This window comes from Oncorhynchus kisutch, linkage group LG26 (genome assembly GCF_002021735.2).
Source record: "Oncorhynchus kisutch isolate 150728-3 linkage group LG26, Okis_V2, whole genome shotgun sequence".
Classification (NCBI taxonomy): Eukaryota; Metazoa; Chordata; class Actinopteri; order Salmoniformes; family Salmonidae; genus Oncorhynchus; species Oncorhynchus kisutch.
The window spans coordinates 32,788,558-32,807,482 of record NC_034199.2 but is presented as its reverse complement, the minus strand read 5'-3'; the positions used below and the strand labels follow the sequence as shown (position 1 = coordinate 32,807,482).

General features: G+C 43.9%; 2 protein-coding genes across 36 annotated transcripts in view; one reads left to right on the top strand and one right to left on the bottom strand.

The window, feature by feature from the left end:
• The first annotated feature begins 6,279 nt into the window (after positions 1-6,279).
• LOC109870983 (myosin light chain 1, skeletal muscle isoform) lies at positions 6,280-15,796 on the top strand. Its single transcript, XM_020461714.2, has 6 exons — positions 6,280-6,498; positions 8,246-8,273; positions 11,698-11,841; positions 12,570-12,743; positions 12,989-13,066; positions 15,032-15,796. Exons 1-6 carry the CDS (start codon positions 6,373-6,375, stop codon positions 15,058-15,060), a joined length of 579 nt encoding a protein of 192 aa, XP_020317303.1. The 5' UTR covers positions 6,280-6,372; the 3' UTR covers positions 15,061-15,796.
• Positions 15,226-18,925, bottom strand: part of LOC109870734 (microtubule-associated protein 2) — a 178,610-nt gene continuing 174,910 nt past the window's right edge. For 20 of the 35 annotated variants that reach the window (XM_031806184.1, XM_031806182.1, XM_031806183.1 and 17 more), the window contains one exon: positions 15,226-18,905. In XM_031806184.1, the coding sequence (XP_031662044.1) occupies positions 18,681-18,905 (225 nt within the window). In that variant the 3' untranslated portion in view covers positions 15,226-18,680. The remainder of the gene's footprint in view (positions 18,906-18,925) is intronic. The other 15 variants (XM_031806186.1, XM_031806203.1, XM_031806201.1 and 12 more) reach the window with 3 other exon arrangements.

The following is an 18,925-nucleotide window of genomic DNA, read 5'->3' as shown; positions in this document are numbered from 1 at the left end:
TGGTGACTGGAGGATAACGTAGTGACAAGCATCTCGAGGACATCCTTTATACCCAAAGGAACTCAGTTCATTGTTGGAGTGAAAGATAATAAAGTCCCTTGCCTTGTGGTGGTGGAGGATCTCCTCCCTCCCTCCTTCCTTCCTCAGCTTAGTGTCAGGTTACCACTGTCCCCCCTGTTTAACAATCTCTCTCTCAATTCAATTAAAGGGGCTTTATTGGCATGGGAAACATATGTTTACAATGTCAAAGCAAGTGAAATAAATAATAAACAAAAGTGAAATAAACAATAAAAATGAACAGTAAACATCTCTCTCTCTCTCTCTCTCTCTCTTGCTGTCGCTCTTGTTATCTCCACCTTTCTCTTTCTCTTTATCTCTTTCTTTCCCTCTCCCCATCCCTCTCTCTCTCTCTCTTGCTCTCTCAGACACAGGCAAAGGACAGAGCAGTGCTTTGTTTAGCTTGGCCCTGTCTAATCCCTGTCTGGCCAGTATGAGTGACTGTCAAAGTGAGCCACCAGCCCACCAACCCTACAGCGGACCAGAGAGACATTCATCCCCCTTAAGGAGTCATGCCCCCTCTCTTAGAAATCCCAAGAAACTTTACACCTCTGCAAGGCCCTATAAATAGGTCCCATCTGTCCCCTAGGCTCATTTACACCCACATTCCTTTTGGAGCGCTTGCATGGCTTGGGGATGGGGGTTGGGGGTTGATGGGGGGCCTGGAAGGAGGTGGTGGTGGATGGGGGTAGAGGGGGAGAACAGAACCACAGTTCAAAAGCAATACAGCACTACGCTCAGCACCCAGCACTCACCGCTCACCACCCACTACTCACCACTCACTACCCACCACCCACCCCACCACCACCACTCACCATCATTTATTATTGTATTGCGATTCAGCAAACAACACGTTGACTATACAATGATAGTCATGTTCACTCTGTGAGACTACAGTTGGGAAAGAGTGAAATCAAGGACGGACCGCATCCTAAATTGACCCAGACCCGGGTCGGGAGGTACAGTATTACGAAAGTCACACCCTTCCATTTCAAGGAGAAGCCCCCCATGCTGCATGCTAGAGGAGGGGGGGGGGGGGTGATTAAGTGAGAGAGAAACAGAGACCTGGGCATTCTAGTCTCTTCTCAGAGAGCTGTATCTCCGCAGCACCCTGAGTCAGATGAAAGAGACTACAGGCATTCTAGCCCCCAACCAACAACCCTAAACAACTAGAGAGCTGAACCTGAACTTCCCTCTCAGATTTCCTTTTAAGCATTCACCCCACTACTCGTGGTCTGAAACCCTGTCCACCTTCTATTGTCCCTCAGCTGTTTACCAAAACAAGGTGCAAATTAACCACTTTGTTGTATTTTTTATCCCAGATTTACCCTTTAAGGTCTCTGCGGGCGAAACTACCTGCCTGAAGTAACCAACAGACATTATGCTGTTGTGAATGTAGCTAACTGAATTAATTCATGATTTATTTTGTCCTTGCAAAGTGTGCTACATAAGAGCGTTATTGAGGATAGCTGCATTATCCGTGCTACAACTGTTGGTTGTAATGGTGACTCAGTATTAAAAGTGTTGTTTTCTGACAGATGTCAAGGTAGGTATTCTGTGTGCCTTGTACCAGATCACTTACTGTATGTCTCTATTCAGGAATAAAGATGTCAATAGCAGCGTGTCATCAAGAAACAGCTCAGTGAATTGACAGACAGTGTGCTCAAAAGAGCAGCCAAGTTGCTGTCAATGAAATGATTCTTTATCTATGGGATTGCAGAGAATGACAAACTAACTCTTTCTTTGGGTTGGGATGACATGGATACGTGACTTATTCTGTCGGTGTTAAGTTGCAACGTTTATAGAGCGGACGTGGGCTTTGCTAAGCGGCAGTCAGTCCTTCAATGATCTGTCTTTATAGCTTCAGATTAAACCTGCATTGTTGACTCGTGGAGGGGGGCGGGGGGATAATTCCTCAGATCCAGGCAGTGATAGGGTTATTCTCACCTGTTGTCTTTCTTCATCTTACTCAAGTAATTTTGACTTATCGTTCATAGGAAAAACATCCGCCCCCACTGCTTTAGCAAAGCATTTTGGGTCTGGGTTCTGATTCTCTACGCTTTATCCAGTGTGCACACGTTCACTTCTCATCATGCATTTAACATCATAGATTGCTTCAAGCATGGCTGGAAAAGGTTTCCACCACTTTCCTTGTACCAGTCCATTCCTTTTAAACACATTGAGCGAGAGTGTACAAGTACACACTTTGGGAGAAGAGTAGAGTATCGTAACGTTGCCTGGGATTTGAATACAGAAGCTACGTGTTGACTTTGTAACCTTCAAAGGTGCTCCTGCTGTTTCCTGCTTTCTCTCTCGCACTCTGAGGAGGCTCCAGGCCAGGATGATATTCATTATTGCATGCAATGGAAAATGTTTAAATGTTTTTATTCCATTTGGTACCTAATGAATACGACCCTGCTTCCTCTCTCCCACTGTGGGAAGGCTCCACTCTCTCCTCAGTCTTCTCAGAGTTCTTGGCTCCAAGGCCTTGGGGTTTAATTTGATCCCAAGTCGTGCGTCACCCCAGCGTACAGCAATGGAGAGGAACGGAGCCCGCTTGCCCTTTACGGTACATAGGTGCAGAGTAAATCACCACACCCCTTTGGACAACTGATCTCACATCTTCAGTATGGCTGCCAGGAAGGAGGAGGAAGGAGGAGTCAGCACTGCTTATGAATATGTATCTAAAATAATCCATGTATACTACTTATAAGATGTTTATTGATGATTAGCGCCTGCCGATGTGATATTTATTTCCAGACACTTGATTCTTAGAAGGTATTACATATTAGTAATGAACTTGCTAACAGATGGTAAGCTCATTTTGTATTATTTTCAGGTCTTTAAAAAGGTGTCAAAGCAAGTCAATTCCGCCTGAGCAACAATCATACAAAACCACCTCAGTCCACAGAATAAAATAAACAATAATTAAAAGTCTGTGAGGCTCTAGTCCACAAGCCCCCATTTTAGGTATGCGCTGATTTGTAGTTTCTCCTCCACCCATAATAATAAAATAACAGGTGTTCCTCACTATAGTTTTGGTGTTTAATTACAACCATTTATTTTTAAACCCATTCCACTTTAGTGGACAATTCCACAGCTGAAGGACAGACAAGCAGGGCTACCAAGCCATTCAACCTGCCGTTCCCCTTGTGTACTCTCATAACAGGCAGAAACCATCTTGGGACACCAGGTGTTAGCTACGCTACCTGATGTAATACTGTCAGGGTTTGGGGTAAATTCCATTTCAATTCAGTCAATTCAGGAAGTAAATTCCAATTCCAATGTTTTCTCATAGAGAAGCATTGAAGAAAATTTGAATTTCAGATGTCTGTTTCCTGAATTGACTGAATAGAAATGGAATTGACTGACCTCAACCCTGGTTGCTGTAAACCTGAAGAGGTTAAGCAGTGAGCGGGGAGCGGAGGGTGGAGGTATTTCCCTTGTCACGTCATTATGAGGCCCTTGTCAGCAGTGGGAGTGGGGGGGTAGGGTTAGTGCCACGGCCGGTCTCTTGAGACCGATATAGACAAGAGGAAGGAGCTAGAATTTGCTCTGTTGGCCTTGCCTGGTTACTGGCATCGGCAGCTGAAGCTCAGGAGCCCCTTGATCTCCCATCTCCTACTCCCAATACCTCACACATCCCACAGACATGGAGGACACCCAAGGCTCAGTGGTCACCATAGAGATAGATAGAGGACTCATGTTTGTGTCAGTCTGTGATGGCAAGGGCAGCTTCATTGAGGCTATCTCCATTTTAAAGTAGTCAATTTTCTTCTTCACAATTAGCTACTTCCTCCTGAGAACCCGGTTGGACATGAGGGATCAGCCAATGAAGTTGGAAGTCCCACCCAGTCGACTACATTAAAATGGTGGACACCCTCAATGGCACTGCCCATTCTAAAATGTCCTTTTGGCCACTAGAGGCCTCTATCATTCTCTATGGTGGTCACTCACTCTGACCCCCCACCCTGGCCTCGCCACCCCATGTGGGGTCATTCAAAGGGAGCTGGCCACTCATCCCGTGCTCTAGTCCTGGGTGACTATGGCCCTGGTCCAAAGCAGTGCACTATATAGAAGTGCCATTTGGGATGCATCCCTAGTCTTGGTTCTGAGTTTCAAGATTACTACCCCTGTCCTTTCTCCTAACTTTTAACACCAGAGCACAGACCAGTGAGGTGGATCATCACTCCATTCACAGCCAGTTAAAATGTGTTGATGAAACCTCTTTCAGTGCAATAAGACAGTGTCGGAAAAATGTATTATTCAATCTGAATGAGAAGAGGTACAGTACAGAGATGATATTGGGATGAATTAGAGGGATGTTTTCATGAATCAGAAACTATGACTATTTGTTTTGAATCTACTGTGTGCAGGGCTGGCGTTATCCTTTTGGGGGCCGTAAGAGGGGAGCCCCCCCCCCCCCCCCCCATGTGAGCTTACAGGGCAGATCAACAGGCACGACCAACGGACAGGGTGAGGGGTGGCGAACTTGACAACGACTTGCGAGCGGTGGGTTCCGGACAACAATGTCAAAAAATGTACACAAAAAATATATATTTGGGGGAAATTATACCACTACCCAAAAGGGCACTTTGGAGACTGGAAGGGCAAAAGGGCAGGTAGAGCCGTATCTGAGCATGTGCCTGGATAGCTGACCAGACTAACTACCAATCTGCTGACATGGCTAATTGAGTGTCTGTCATTGACTGACATAACAAGAGGAAAACTGCTGATGCACAATCACATTTCAAAATTGCACCTGGTGTATTCTACTATTCTTACTCTCAATAGTAATTTGAGACCCGACTGAGTCCCCCCCAAAAAAACTACTTATGTCGCTTATGCCTGGTGTGTGTGTGTGTGGTGTTCAAAGATGAACAAATAGTCTATGATAAGGATAAAGGATACCTTTTATGAAGTCCATACAAACATACTACCATAACTGTCTGAAATCTAAATTAGCACATACTGGTAGCTTACTTGTGTAACCCACTCCCCCATTACCCCCTCATCCCCTCGGGTCAGCAGCAGGAAGTGTCATGCCACTGTCATTAGGCCTACTACAAATAGAAACAGTTCCTTTAAAAAAGGATCTTCAAGTGATTTCTACCAAGTAGAGTGAACGCCTTCACATGATCATTTCAATAACCCATGGATCCCGACAGTGAAAATATGATTTCACTGTCCATCATAGAGAGATACAGTATAAGACGTCACCCACTGTGCGAGTGGATGTCTCTAACTGTGTGTGCGTGTTTCTGTGAGGGCGAGAGGGATTTGTCTAGAAAGGATACAGCTTTTGTCAAAATTGACTTTTTGAAGCAGGTTTAGTTGAATTTATGCAGCAGGTTAGGATAATTAACATAGCAGGTTAGAATAATTAACATAGCAGGTTAGAATAATTAACATAGCAGGTTAGAATAATTAACATAGCAGGTTAGAATAATTAACATAGCAGGTTAGAATAATTAGGTAAAGGTTATGAAAGGGTTAGGGTTGGCTAAAATGAAAAAAAAATTGGGAAAAAAAGCTGTATCCCATCTAGAGAGAGAGCAAGTAGGCATACATATTCCGGTTTTACATTTTGTCCAAAGTGATGAAAGTAGCCTAGCCTAGGCTACACTAGGAGTCATAACAGATCGAGGGCATCGACATCATAAATAGACCAAATTTGAATCCATCGTATTTCCAAGATATGTTATTCTCTACTTCTTATATTATATCCTATTATATATCACTGCAACCCCCCATTTCACTAGAAGAATATAACGCTTTGGCTACAATTTCTGAATATTGAAAACTGAACTAACTTACTGATAGCCCCATAAATAAACTTCTTCATACCGAGAGAAAATGGGAAAGATTATGCGCGATGTTGTGTCATCACACTCACAGAAGACTGATGCATTCCTTGGCTCAGCCGGAAAAAAACAGTGAAAATATAAATCAGGCTACTGTTACCGGGCGGCTGCCCGTTAGGCTACCGGGTGACCCCGGACGACCTCAATCACCGTTTCCCATTTATTTTGTTACACAGCTTGCGCTGTATTAAATTAACATCTTCTGACGATCAGCCCGACCGCGACTTAGATGGGGAGTCCCTATATTCCATGTATAGAACAACCCCCCACCCGTCTCCTGGCGCTGTCCAATCCGGTCCCTTGAGCTACATTGACGAGGGTGCTGTGTAAAATATTATCATATATATACGCCCAGACCCAACCTTGATGCTCTGAGTCTCCTCCAAGCTTACGCGGGAACTGTCTGCCTGTATTACCGGTAAAGTAGCTAACTCATTTACTATCTGCTAAAATGGCACCCAAGAAGGACGCTAAGGCGGCACCCGCCAAGAAAGCCGAGCCGGCAAAGGCAGCTGCACCCGCACCCGAGCCTGAGGTGGTGGCCGCCCCCCCTGCACTCGACTTGTCCACAGTCAAGGTAACTATGTTCTGTATTTCCCTACCTCCTCTAGCCTTTGCCCTGCATCCTCCCTCTATCCCTCTAGCCTGGCTTCTTTGTCTGTCTGCAAAATAAAAGTTTGACTGATTATTTCCTGAGTCACAACATAATGTAAATAGTTAGGCTACAAAGCTTTATTATTTGCTATGGTCCTTTAGTTTTTCCGTTGTATATGTTCCGTGGTATTTGGCCTGGTTGGTTTATTGCAGTGTGTTTTGCTGAAGTTAGGTACAAGTTAGGGAATGGTTGTCAGTGAAGGGCCATTCTCGATACATGCTGATGCCACAATCATATAGGCCTAGGCTGCACATGTATACGAGAATGTGAAACTATTCAGTTTAAAAGACTGCCTATCTATTTGTGTGCGGTTTGGATATCGTAGGCAACTGTTAGGCTACTTATTATGTTTGATGAGTAGCCCTAGGGTACCTATTTCAATTTATGGGGTTACCACAGTTCTGGAATAGCTTAACTAAAAGTGGTGTTGTATTTGGACCAAACATTAGGTTGGGATTATTTTGTCATGTATTTTCCATACTGTAGCCTATTATTATAACCATATTTGACAAGCGATAGCGAAATGGCAAGAGCACGCTTGGACCCACGGACCTAGTTCTGAAGCAGAATTGAAAGTGTCAAAACATCAGCACCTCGGATAGCTCCGGAGAGACGCTGCTCGCTCACCTAAACCACGCCCCATATGTCCCTCGGCTTCCTTGATAGGCTGAAGGAGTTTGTGACAAGGTGAAACTGCAATGGAACTTGTCACCAAATGTGGACATGTTAAAGTATCTAAAGATGGACCTCCAAGATCGAGTGCCATCGTAAGAGTATAGCTGTGGAGCTAATTTTGTCTCGAGGATTGATAGGGGTCGTGTTTCTTCTGTGATTGATGAGGTGATGGGAGAAAAACGTTTTAGCTTTTTTCTTTTTTACTTGCTTATCTGATGTGGTGGTTTTGTTGTATATGCCCCATTTTGAATCCAACTGTCAAAATAAAGATCCAAATGATAAAGTAGGCTACAATACAACCAGTATTGGTCCATTATACATAATACAAAGAGATATATGCATATTAGGCTATATCTACCTTCTTCACTTTCTCATTTTCAAACTGACTGTCTAATTTGTTCTACACTGTGAGGAGTCTGGAGAAAATCCACAGCTACATAATCACTTAAAAGTTGTACCTGTTTGCTCTTAAGGTAGTGAGCCTCTTGTGTATGGCCCAGGCCTACCCCAACAGTCCACGTCCTTACAGTTTAGGTAGTATGAGACCTAAAGTAAAACTGCAAGACTATTGCTCCCAAAACCTCATCCCCTTCTTATGGCACTCCGATTCATTAGTGTTTGAGATGGACTGTAAAATAGTAAGGAGTCGTCCCAAACACCCTGCAAGTCATTATCTGGGCCTGGAAGTGGTCTAGGTGGAGGTAGCCTACTACACGGTAGTCTTGTGGTACCAAGACTCTCATTCCAGAATCAGGCTTAGTGAGAGAAACTGTTCTGGGGTGAAATAGAAAGGCTGTAGTCGAGGCTACTCAACAATTCCCCTAGACAGTGTAACAGCAGGGTTTATATCCATAGAAAGTCTCAGATCTGATAGCAGACAGGGGCTACGGTAGAATTGTGCCTAAATGGAATTACTTCATTGGCTGTAAATGTTCAAAAGTGGGCCCCACTTTCTTTCAATGTTCTGACTGTTGTTCTTTGCTGCCCTCTATAGGTGGAGTTCACTCCCGACCAGCAGGAGGGTAAGTTCACTAAACCAAATTACTAAAGGCCAGTTTCTCGGACACAGATTAAGCCTAGTCCCAGTCTAAAAACCATGATCAATGGAGATTCTCAGTTGAAAGTGTTTCTTAGGCCAAGACTAGGCTAAATCTGTGTCCTGTAAAAAAATAAAATAATAATAGATCAGATGTCACTATCAAAACGTAATCAGTAACAATACTGTAAAACAGATCATTATCACTGCACCTTCGCAGACCTGGGTTCAAATACTATTTTAAATCATTTCAAATACTTTATCTGAGCTGGATTGAGCTTGCCTGGTTTAATGGACCAATAGAATAATTGAAGAACTGAAATCTGAAACCTTGCTCACCTGGCACCCCAGGCAGTCTAGAGCAAACACTCAAAGTATTTGAACAATTTCTAGTAGTACTGCACCTCTGACTCCTAATAAAAAACACTAAAATAAATCCACTCTAAGTCCTTTTAAATCATGGATTAGCTGCCACTCTGATTTCTATCTCAATGTTAGCCTACTATTACTAAACCCGGACTAAGTAGTGTTTACAAAGATAACAAATTCAAAGATGGGTGAAAAAATGCTTGTAACATTAAACAACCTCTGGAGTGCATTTACAATGTAATATTTCCTATAGAGGTGAACATTCTCAAATTACATGCACCTGAAGCCATTTTCAATACATTTTCCAAAATTGCAGTGGTCAGCCTCTAAGGTTCTTTGGACACGGTTGACCCCTCCATATGAACCTTAATGCAAAAGCATTATGGCTAAATGAACACGGGTCAAAAATAATTATACATTAGCTAGTTTATATGAACAAACAAGAAAACTATTCAATTAAATCGAAAATATGTCTGGACCACAGATTAGGACACCACTTGACCTGTTATAAAATGTTCCAATCTGTCACAATGAGTCATAATGTTATAACATGAAGTCTAGTTAGCTGCTGTCAAAGTGAACCCATAGTAGGGGATGATATCCTAGTATTACATAGTATTCCTTGAACACATTCACTGATTGACAACATCATGTGGACAGATAAGTGGCATAAGTCTTTAAAGTTGTTGGGGAATATGGAACATCTAAAACATCTTTATCCGTAGGCCTAATAACACACATAGGAATCCCATTTTTAACTCCATTCTCGTAGACATTCTAAATGTCAAACAATTAAACGCATTCATGTCTTATATTGTCACCCTTTGATAAAGTCTAGCTCATTACGAGCAAGCAGTAGGCCGTCATCGCGCCAGCCGGGAGTTGTTTAAGCCTGGTCAACATTCTCTTGGTTTATTCGTGTCAGTCCACTCACAGCATTGCCTTCTAAAGGAGCGGAGCTCATATTCTCTCTTCAGTATCGATTCCAAGTCGGCTCCTGGTCGGCGAGAGAGGGAGAGAGAGAGAGAGAATTGGCGAGGGCACTAGAACAGTCTGCAGCACCCGGCCTCACCCTACTAGAATCTGAAGTCAAATATCTACTGTTTTCTGTTGATCTGGTGCTTCTGTCCCCAACCAAGGAGGGCCTACAGCAGCACCTAGATCTTCTGCACAGATGGTGTCAGACCGGGTCCCTGACAGTAAATCTCAGTAAAACAAAATAATGGTGTTCCAAAAAAGGCCCAGTTGCCAAGACTACAAATACAAATTCCATCTAGATACCGTTGCCCTAAAGCACACACAAAACTATACATACATTTGCCTTAACATCGGCGCCACAGGTAACTTCCACAAAGCTGTGAACTATCTGATAGACAAGGCAAGAAGGGTCTTCTACACCATCAAAAGGAACATAACATTCGACATAGCAATTAGGATCTGGCTAAAAATACTTGAATCCCAAAAACTATACATACCTTGGCCTTAACATCGGGGCCACAGGTAACTTCTGCAAAGCTGTTAAAGATCAGATAGACAAGGCAAAAAGGGTCTTCTATGCCAGAGAGTACACAGTGGCAGAATACCTGACCACAGTGACTGACCCAAAGTTAAGGAAAGCTTTGACTTGGTCCAGACTCAGTGAGCATAGCCTTGCTATTGAGAGGTGCCGCCATAGGCAGACCTGGCATCCAAGAGAAGACAGGCTACATGCACACTGCCCGCAGAATGAGGTGGAAACTGAGCTGCACTTCTTAAGCTCCTGCCAAATGTATGACCATATTAGAGACACATATTTCCCTCAGATTACACAGATCCACAAAGAATTCGAAAACAAATTAAATTTTTGATTTTGATAAACTCCCATATCTATTGGGTAGAGTACCACAGTGTGCCATCACAGCAGCAATATTTGTGACCTGTTGCCCAAAAAATAAATAAAGATTAACCAGTGAAGAACAAGCACTTTTGTAAATTCAACCCATGAAATATGTGCAACCCTCATGAAATAGATATGGTACTGTTTTTAAGGAACTTCATATTCATAATCTCCAGCACCTCCTCAACATCAACATATGTGAAAATTGCACATTTCTATGTTTTGTAACAAAAAAGATAAGAGGAAGATAGTGTAAGTGTTTCCAGTGACATAATTGGTGTGCATCATGTGATTTTAATCAGCCTACTAATTAGTTGATGGAAACACTTATCTTCCTCGATTTTTATTACTACATAACATAGAAAACACACATTTTCACATGTTGGGGTGGTACTGAAAATGATGAATATGAAGTTGAACAATTTAGAAATGTCCCTTTAAGTTTAACACTGTTCCAGTGTCTATATGCTGGGTTAAATGTGGAAGACACGTTTCAGTTGAATGCATTCAGTTGTACAACTGACTAGGTATCTTTCCTTTCCTTTATATGGGTCCACAGACTCAACACTTTCAATGTTGATTAAACACTCTGTGTTAATTATTTTGTGTATTTTTAACACTGGAGAATTTGCAGTGCGGACAATTAAAGGTAAAATATGTATATATATATATATATATATATATATATATATATAAACAGATGGTAATTCTACATCAAGTTACAAAAGTATAATGGATAGGGCGAAGCTCTCATCATTCAATTGAGATATTCACAATAATCCCTGCAACAACAAAAAAACACCAAAGTGGTGTGCATGTTAATTTCATAGATCTCTTGGTATGTTATCATAGCTTCTGTTGGCCACTAGCCCAGGCATTCTGAGGGTAATAAAACACTTCCTCTCTCTCTCTCTCTCTCTCTCTCTCTCTCTCTCTCTCTCTCTCTCTCTCTCTCTCTCTCTCTCTCTCTCTCTCTCTCTCTCTCTCTCTCTCTCTCTCTCTCTCTCTCTCTCTCTCTCTCTCTCTCTCTCTCTCTCTCTCTCTCTCTCTCTCTCTCTCTCTCTCTCTCTCTCTCTCTCTCTCTCTCTCTCTCTCTCTCTCCTCTCTCCTCTCTCCTCTCTCTCCTCTCTCACCTCTCACCTCACCTCACCTCACCTCACCACAGACTACAAGGAGGCTTTCGGTCTCTTCGACAGGGTGGGTGACGCAAAGGTGGCTTACAACCAGGTCGCTGATATCATGCGCGCCCTGGGACAGAACCCCACCAACAAGGAGGTGCGCAAAGTCCTGGGCAACCCTTCTGATGACGGTAAGGCACACACACACGCACACACACATGCGCAAAGTGATACAAGGACACACAAGCACAGGCACACACACACACACGGAAACAGTGCATTGAAGCACAAGCGCACATACACACTCGTACACACACACACGTTCCTTAATACTGACTCTGTGTACACTATTCTCTCCACTTTAGACCCTCAGTCCTTCATAGTTGAATTTGTCCTAATATAACACACTAGGAGGGAAGACATTTACACATAAGTGACCACACCTTGGCATTTGTCTGCTCCCTTTTATAGTACATTGTAACAATTCAGCACCTGTCATGATGGACATATCCCTCCATTGGTGGTGTAGCTGAGTTACTGCAAGAGGCCTTTGAAGTATTTTGGGTTACAAAGCCTGACATTGTGTTTTTCTGTTATTTCACTATGTATGTGTCTACAAATGCATTGTATGTAGTTATATTTTGACACTCACACACACAGGCATTTTCAATGGTAAATCTGTGTGTACAGGAGCTAGTATTATTATTTATTATTAGTAGTAGTGTACTGTATGGTAAGGGCCAGGGTGAAGTTGCCCCTACACACTGATCTGGAGTCAATTTAGCATATTTCCGACTAATGGTTAAGGTTAGGATTAGGAGAGGGAAAAGCTGATCATAGATCTGTGCCTAGGGGAAATTTCACCTTGGAGCATACTGTATACTTCTAATGCATTTCCTCTCACTCTGGCTGCCCACAGACATGGCCGGCAAGAGATTAGAGTTCGAGGCCTTCCTCCCCATGCTCCAGCACATCGTCAATGACCCAAACAAGGGAACCTTCGATGACTACGTTGAAGGTCTGCGCGTCTTTGACAAGGAGGGCAACGGCACCGTGATGGGGGCTGAGCTGCGTATTGTCCTTGGAACACTGGGTAAGTGGCCGCCCAGGCTTAGTTGTAACATGACGTGTGTGTGTGTGTGTGTGTGTGTGTGTGTGTGTGTGTGTGTGTGTGTGTGTGTGTGTGTGTGTGTGTGTGTGTGTGTGTGTGTGTGTGTGTGTGTGTGTGTGTGTGTGTGTGTGTGTGTGTGTGTGTGTGTGTGTGTGTGTGTGTGTGTGTGTGTGTTTGACACCAGACCAACTGATGACCTGGCCTCTCTCACCTCTCCCTCCCTCTAGGTGAGAAGATGACCGAGGCTGAGATTGATGCCCTCATGCAGGGACAGGAGGACGAGAACGGCAGTATCAACTTTGAAGGTAAGCCTTCAAGTCTTCTAAGTCTTCTAAGTCTTAGGTCACGTCCCAAATGGTACACATTTTCGTAGTGCTAAGGCAATATGCAAAGTGCAAATATTGCCATTAACCTCATTATAATCTGTCAGCGTGATTTGATTTGAAACTTGTCTTCAACAATGTGCATTATAAGTAGGTGACTATTTATGTATTGCTCAGTTGACTAAACTCTAATTAAGTAATTGCCACCTTATCAAGCAGATTGTTGATAAAAAGTAAAACAATTAAATCACATTTTTATGCACTTATCTCTCTATGCATATTCTGACCTTGAATTTCAGCATGAGAATAGCATGCTATTCGCCCGCTATTCATTTGGGTTGGAGATGAAAGAAATGACGGTGTGGCGAATACAGTCATATTCTGACCTTGACTTAATTCCCTCATAATTCCACCACCTTCACACGCGATGAATAAGGTTGAGAAACGGTTCAAAAAAATGGAACAGCATAGAATGTAGAATGCTTGGTAACACTTTACTTGACACCCAGCGTCATAACACGTTATGAATGACATGGTCATAACCATGTCATAAGATGTCATAACGGCTGACATAACGAGTCATAACCTGTTATAATATGGTCATAACACTGTCATGACACATATATGTACACACATATATTGCATTGTTTTAGGACTGGTTATGGCACCTATATAAGAGTATGAAAACCCACATGACCTACCATACAAGGACAAACATTCCATTACACCATGAACATACTGTTCACATGTAGGCTATGTTGTATTTTTTACATTCTTTGTTGACCATATTACATTTTCCTTGTAATTGCGACGCACACATTGATGTCAGTCATGCACTGTTGTCATGCTCTGTTGCTGACGACTGGGATGAATGCAGGAGCAGATTTCAGGAGCCGGAGAAGACACCATATTGTTGACTGTTGATTGATATAAGGGCATGAAGATGACAGGCCTATCTGCCTTATATGATTATGATGGTCATAATGCTTCATGACAGTGTCATAAACTGTATTTCCTACAAGTTATTTCAAATATGATGAAAGAAAATGAACCCTAACCCGGATGACGCTGGGCCAATCGTGCGCTGCCCTATGGGACTCCCAGTCATGGCCGGTTGTGATACAGCCTAGAATTGAACTAGGGTCTGTAGTGACGCCTCTAGCACTGAGATGCAGTGCCTTAGACCACTGTGCCACTTTTGTGCATGTATTATTCACACATACTTTCCTAACTCTAAAATGTGCCTAAATAATTGACAAGATTGGATTTAAAAAATAAAAACCAGTTGGTGCTGAAACAGAGACATATATGCATATATTTAGATGTATTTCTTTCATTGATCCCTATATTCTGAACCAGTCCTCTCAATGTATTTATTCCCTTCAATCGGTCGACAAAATTGCAATTAAAGGGACACCATAATTAAAGGGATGGCTTAAGATACCTGTACTGTAAGCCCTATTGAATGGAAATTCCAGAAATACATCAGTTATTCAGTGTGCTCAAGGTAGACACACCTGTAGAGTGAATACCAACTACTGAGAAGTGCGTAGGAAAGGCGTATATGTCCTACGGTCTCAATCGGGCCCATAAGGACTAGGGTCCAATTGGAGAAGCAAAGATTGTCTTACATCATACAGGTCTTATGCTATATTGCACATACATTAGAGCCACATTTCAGATTATACTGTAGGTCTAGATTTGTATGATGTTTTTGTTTTTAATTTAGATCAAATGCTTCACTAGCTCACTCCTCTTTCTCTCCTTTTTAATTCCCCTGTGACCCTCTTCCTACCTCCTCCTCACCCCTCCCTCCCTTCCTCTCCTCTCCCTCCCTCCCTTCCTCTCCCCTACCTCATCCTCCCTCTACCTCCCCTCACACCTCCCTCACTCTCCTTCCACACCCCTCCACCTCCCCTCACTCCTCCCTCCCCCTCACCCCTACAGCCTTTGTCAAGCACATCATGTCTATTTAAGGATCCTCCGGCTGCAGTAGCTAACAAGGAAGCTAACGTGTTATCTGCAGACCCAATGGTGTCAGGACATCCAGTCCCCACTGTTAGTCAACAACCACCTGAGGAACAGACAGGGGGATAAAGGACTATGAGATGTCATTTCTAAACCGTTCTTTTTTTTTTCATTCTTTTTTTTGGGTCTGACTCCGACCTTCGACTCTCGGCTCTCTATTCTCCTCCATTAGAAGCTGTCCTTTCTTTTCAACCACCAAACAGCAGATGCTCTTGTTGTCTTGTCCCCCGCCATCTTGGCGGGGTATGCCTCTCCACCGTGGGTCGGTGAAGGAAAGGGGGTAGGGAGGAGCTACCCATTCCATCCCTTACTTGCTGCCTGGATTGGGCCAGCAGAGGTGACTGGCTTTGCTCTAGACTGGCCATCAAAACTCACTCTCCCCTATGTCTTAATTCATTTTTCTCCTCCGCTATTTCACAAAATAAACTTTTCAAAAACCCTCCGGTGTCGCGGCTCTTATTCTTTGCTCTGCGGGAGAGTGAGACTGTGTCCCAAATGGCACTCTAATCACTATATAGTGCACTAGTTTTGACTAGAGCCCAATAGGGTGCCATTTGGGACTCATCCTTAGTATAATAGCTATAGGGGAGAGGTTAAAACAGACAAACACTGGTGGTGGCCCAGCAGTCCAAATGTTCATATTCTTGTTGCCTCTGAAAGAATGATTAAAATATTTTAAAAACATGCTTGAATCTCTTTCTTTAAGTATAGATCCCCCACACAACATTATAGGTGGTAACCATAATCTCCCAAAAGTTTGAAAATACTCACGACGAGAGTGTTTTTCAGGGTTTTTATTGTCTTTAATTGTTAAGAGCATTTTGTTATCAGTATCATATCAACAGGAGAAAAACTGCGTACATCTACTTTTAATTACATTTACAGTTGCTGTAGGTTGGGGTAGAGGTTAGGGGATCAGGGATTAGGGGGTAGGGGATAGGGGATAGGGGGGTGCAGAAACAACACAGAAGCAAACATTAATACTAAAAGAAGGAGGAATAAATACCACAAAATAGCGACAGAAAAAATATAGAGGAACACTTTATCAAACAGATGCAACATGACTTGTTGAGTTTCCTTTTTTTAAAGATTGTTTTTATGAAATGTAGTTTTTATTTATTTTCCCCCTTTCTTTTCCCCCCCTAAATGTTTTACACAAAACAAACCTAGCATCCAGAAGTGAACTGTAGGGACACAGGGTCCAGAGTTCCACAGCTGCTTTGTAAATGTCATCTTTAAATAATAGCTTCATCTACAATATGGTTCAGACAACTGCAAGCCCTCGTGAGTTCAATCTCAGCCTGCTCTGAGAGCCTTGGGGAGTTCATCGAACACTATGGACTAAAATATCTTACAGCCATCCAATGCCTATTGCTATCATGGTGAATGGATTGTGATCACAGCTTCTGTGAGCTCCTAGCTATATCATCGTTTCTTTTGAACTGAGATATTTGAGATGAGAATCAAAGCAGCATCCTCTTAAACTAAACTAGGACTGGTTAAGCAGCCTTTTAGTAGGACAGCTCCCAGAGAAAGTAGCATTGGTTAGTTCTCTGTAATTAAAGTAAGCCTGGTCTGAGCCAGAACGGCCCATAGGGGCAGGAGCTTATCTCCTGTTTCTGTAATGGGAGGCAGCTTGATGTACAACTACTGTACGCCACCAGGACAGGGCACTAGTCATTTGCAGGGCCGTTAGTACTCTGTTGCAGGCCTGGAAGATGTACTCCTTAGCAATACCAGCACAGTTGTCTGAAGTCAACTTCAACAAGCATAACATACTAGTCAACTAATATCTACAAAAACATGAAGTGTTAATTTTTCTATCCAACGATTAAGGAAATAACTTACTAAAATCATTTTATTTGAACTAGAAAATAGCCTCTTTTTGTAACTAGAATCAATACATGCTCATCATACCATTATCTAGTTATTGAAATAATGCAATTTTTCAGGTATAAGATACTTATAGGACTAATCACTTTTTTAAATGGTTTTTCGAAGAGATGTTGTTGAAGACAAAGAGCTGGTATATTTATACATATTTTCAATATACTGTTTATATATTTATTATATATTGGATCTGGGACTAGCTGCAAGGATGCTTGATGTATAGTGAATGTTGAGTCTGGCGTCCATGCACTTTACTGAGCAAAACAAGACGTGCTGGCGGCATTGGCATGGGTAGAGTACTGTATGGGCATGGCCACGTGACTTCCTACTTAGTGTAAGAAAAGGCTGCTCCTAAGAACTGAACAGAGACCAGCCCACCCTATACCTGGCCCATACCCAGATTATGTTGTGCAAAGAGCTACAGCTGATCTTGAGTCAGTGCTTGGACACTATCTATCTATACGGAGCATTAAAAAAATACACCAGATAAAAGATGGAGAAAAAAAGTACAAGTACTTGGAATGGAAATATCAACAAACAATTGACCAAAAGTACTTTCTAAATAGTCTCTAGTTCCATAAGGGTTGTTGTTTTTTCTTAATTTGTCTTGTTGACATAGGGTGGGGTAGGCAGCTCCATCAGGCGGTGAGTATGAAGCTGCTGCAGGATGGGGGGGTGTCTGGGCATCTGGGCTGGGGTTGACAGGAGGCTTGGGACAGGGTGAGGGAGCCTGGGTGGTTGAACTGAAGGCAAGATGGGAAGAGGGTGTCCAGGGCCTGGGATGGACGGGAGACAGGTTGGGTTCACGATGTTCAGGGCCTGTAATGGACTGGAGGCAGGGTTGGTTCAGGGTGTCCAGGGCCTGGAATGGACGGACAGCAGGGTGGGTTCAGGGTGTCCAGGGCCTGGAATGGACGGACAGCAGGGTGGGTTCAGGGTGTCCAGGGCCTGGAATGGACGGACAGCAGGGTGGGTTCAGGGTGTCCAGGGCCTGGAATGGACGGACAGCAGGGTGGGTTCAGGGTGTCCAGGGCCTGGAATGGACGGACAGCAGGGTGGGTTCAGGGTGTCCAGGGCCTGGAATGGACAGAAGGCAGGATGGGTTCAGGGTGTTCAGGGCCTGGAATGGACGGAAGGCAGGGTGGGTTCAGGGTGTTCAGGGCCTGGAATAGACAGAAGGCAGGGTGGGGTCAGGGTGTCCATGGCCTGGAATGGACGGGAGGCATGGTGGGGTGAGGGTGTCCATGGCCTGGGATGGATGGGAGGCATGATGGGGTGAGGGTGTTTGAGATGGACCGCATGGCAGGTAGCAGGGAAGGATAGAGGCTGGATGGAGGCACAGAGAAGGTTTCCGGGGGACAGAGTGGGGTTGAGGCAGAGTGAGGTTGAGGCAGGGTGGGGTTGAGGCAGGGTTGAGGCAGAGATTTGTGTGGGCTGTTTGGTACCCGAGGCTGGGGGTGGACTGGAGGGAGATTGGAGGCTGGGTGGAGGCATGATGAGGGAACTTGGGCTGGACTAGAAGCAAGTGAGAGAGTCCAAGGCTTGGGGTCAGGTTGAACTTGAGGCAAGATGAGGGGTTCAGGACTGGAAGCAGGGGGAAGGTGTCCAGAGCTGGGTTGGACTGGAGGCAGGGGGAAGGTCAAGAGATCTGGTGCCTGGGCTGAAGGGGTCAAGGCGCTCACAAGCCCTGCTTGGCCAGGGCGGCGGTGACGTCTTCAGCTAGAGTGGCTAGCTGTGGAGACTCCAGCAAGTTGATGCTGCCAGAGGAGGACAGGTGGCTATCGCGGTGGGGGGACACCGTCCCTGACATGCCCATTTCCGGAGACTGGGTCACAATGATCTCCGCCCCGTGGTCCACCCGGGCCTTGGCCATATCACGGAACAACAGCTTGTGGCTTTCGATCTATAGGGAGTTAGGGTGGG

Excerpts from the sequence above, each read along its gene's own strand:
- LOC109870983 (XM_020461714.2), top strand. The coding sequence starts at position 6,373 with ATGGCACCCAAGAAGGACGCTAAGGCGGCACCCGCCAAGAAAGCCGAG. Across the intron at positions 6,499-8,245 it reads TCGACTTGTCCACAGTCAAG|GTGGAGTTCACTCCCGACCA; the intron begins GTAACTATGTTC and ends TGCCCTCTATAG. Across the intron at positions 8,274-11,697 it reads CACTCCCGACCAGCAGGAGG|ACTACAAGGAGGCTTTCGGT; the intron begins GTAAGTTCACTA and ends ACCTCACCACAG.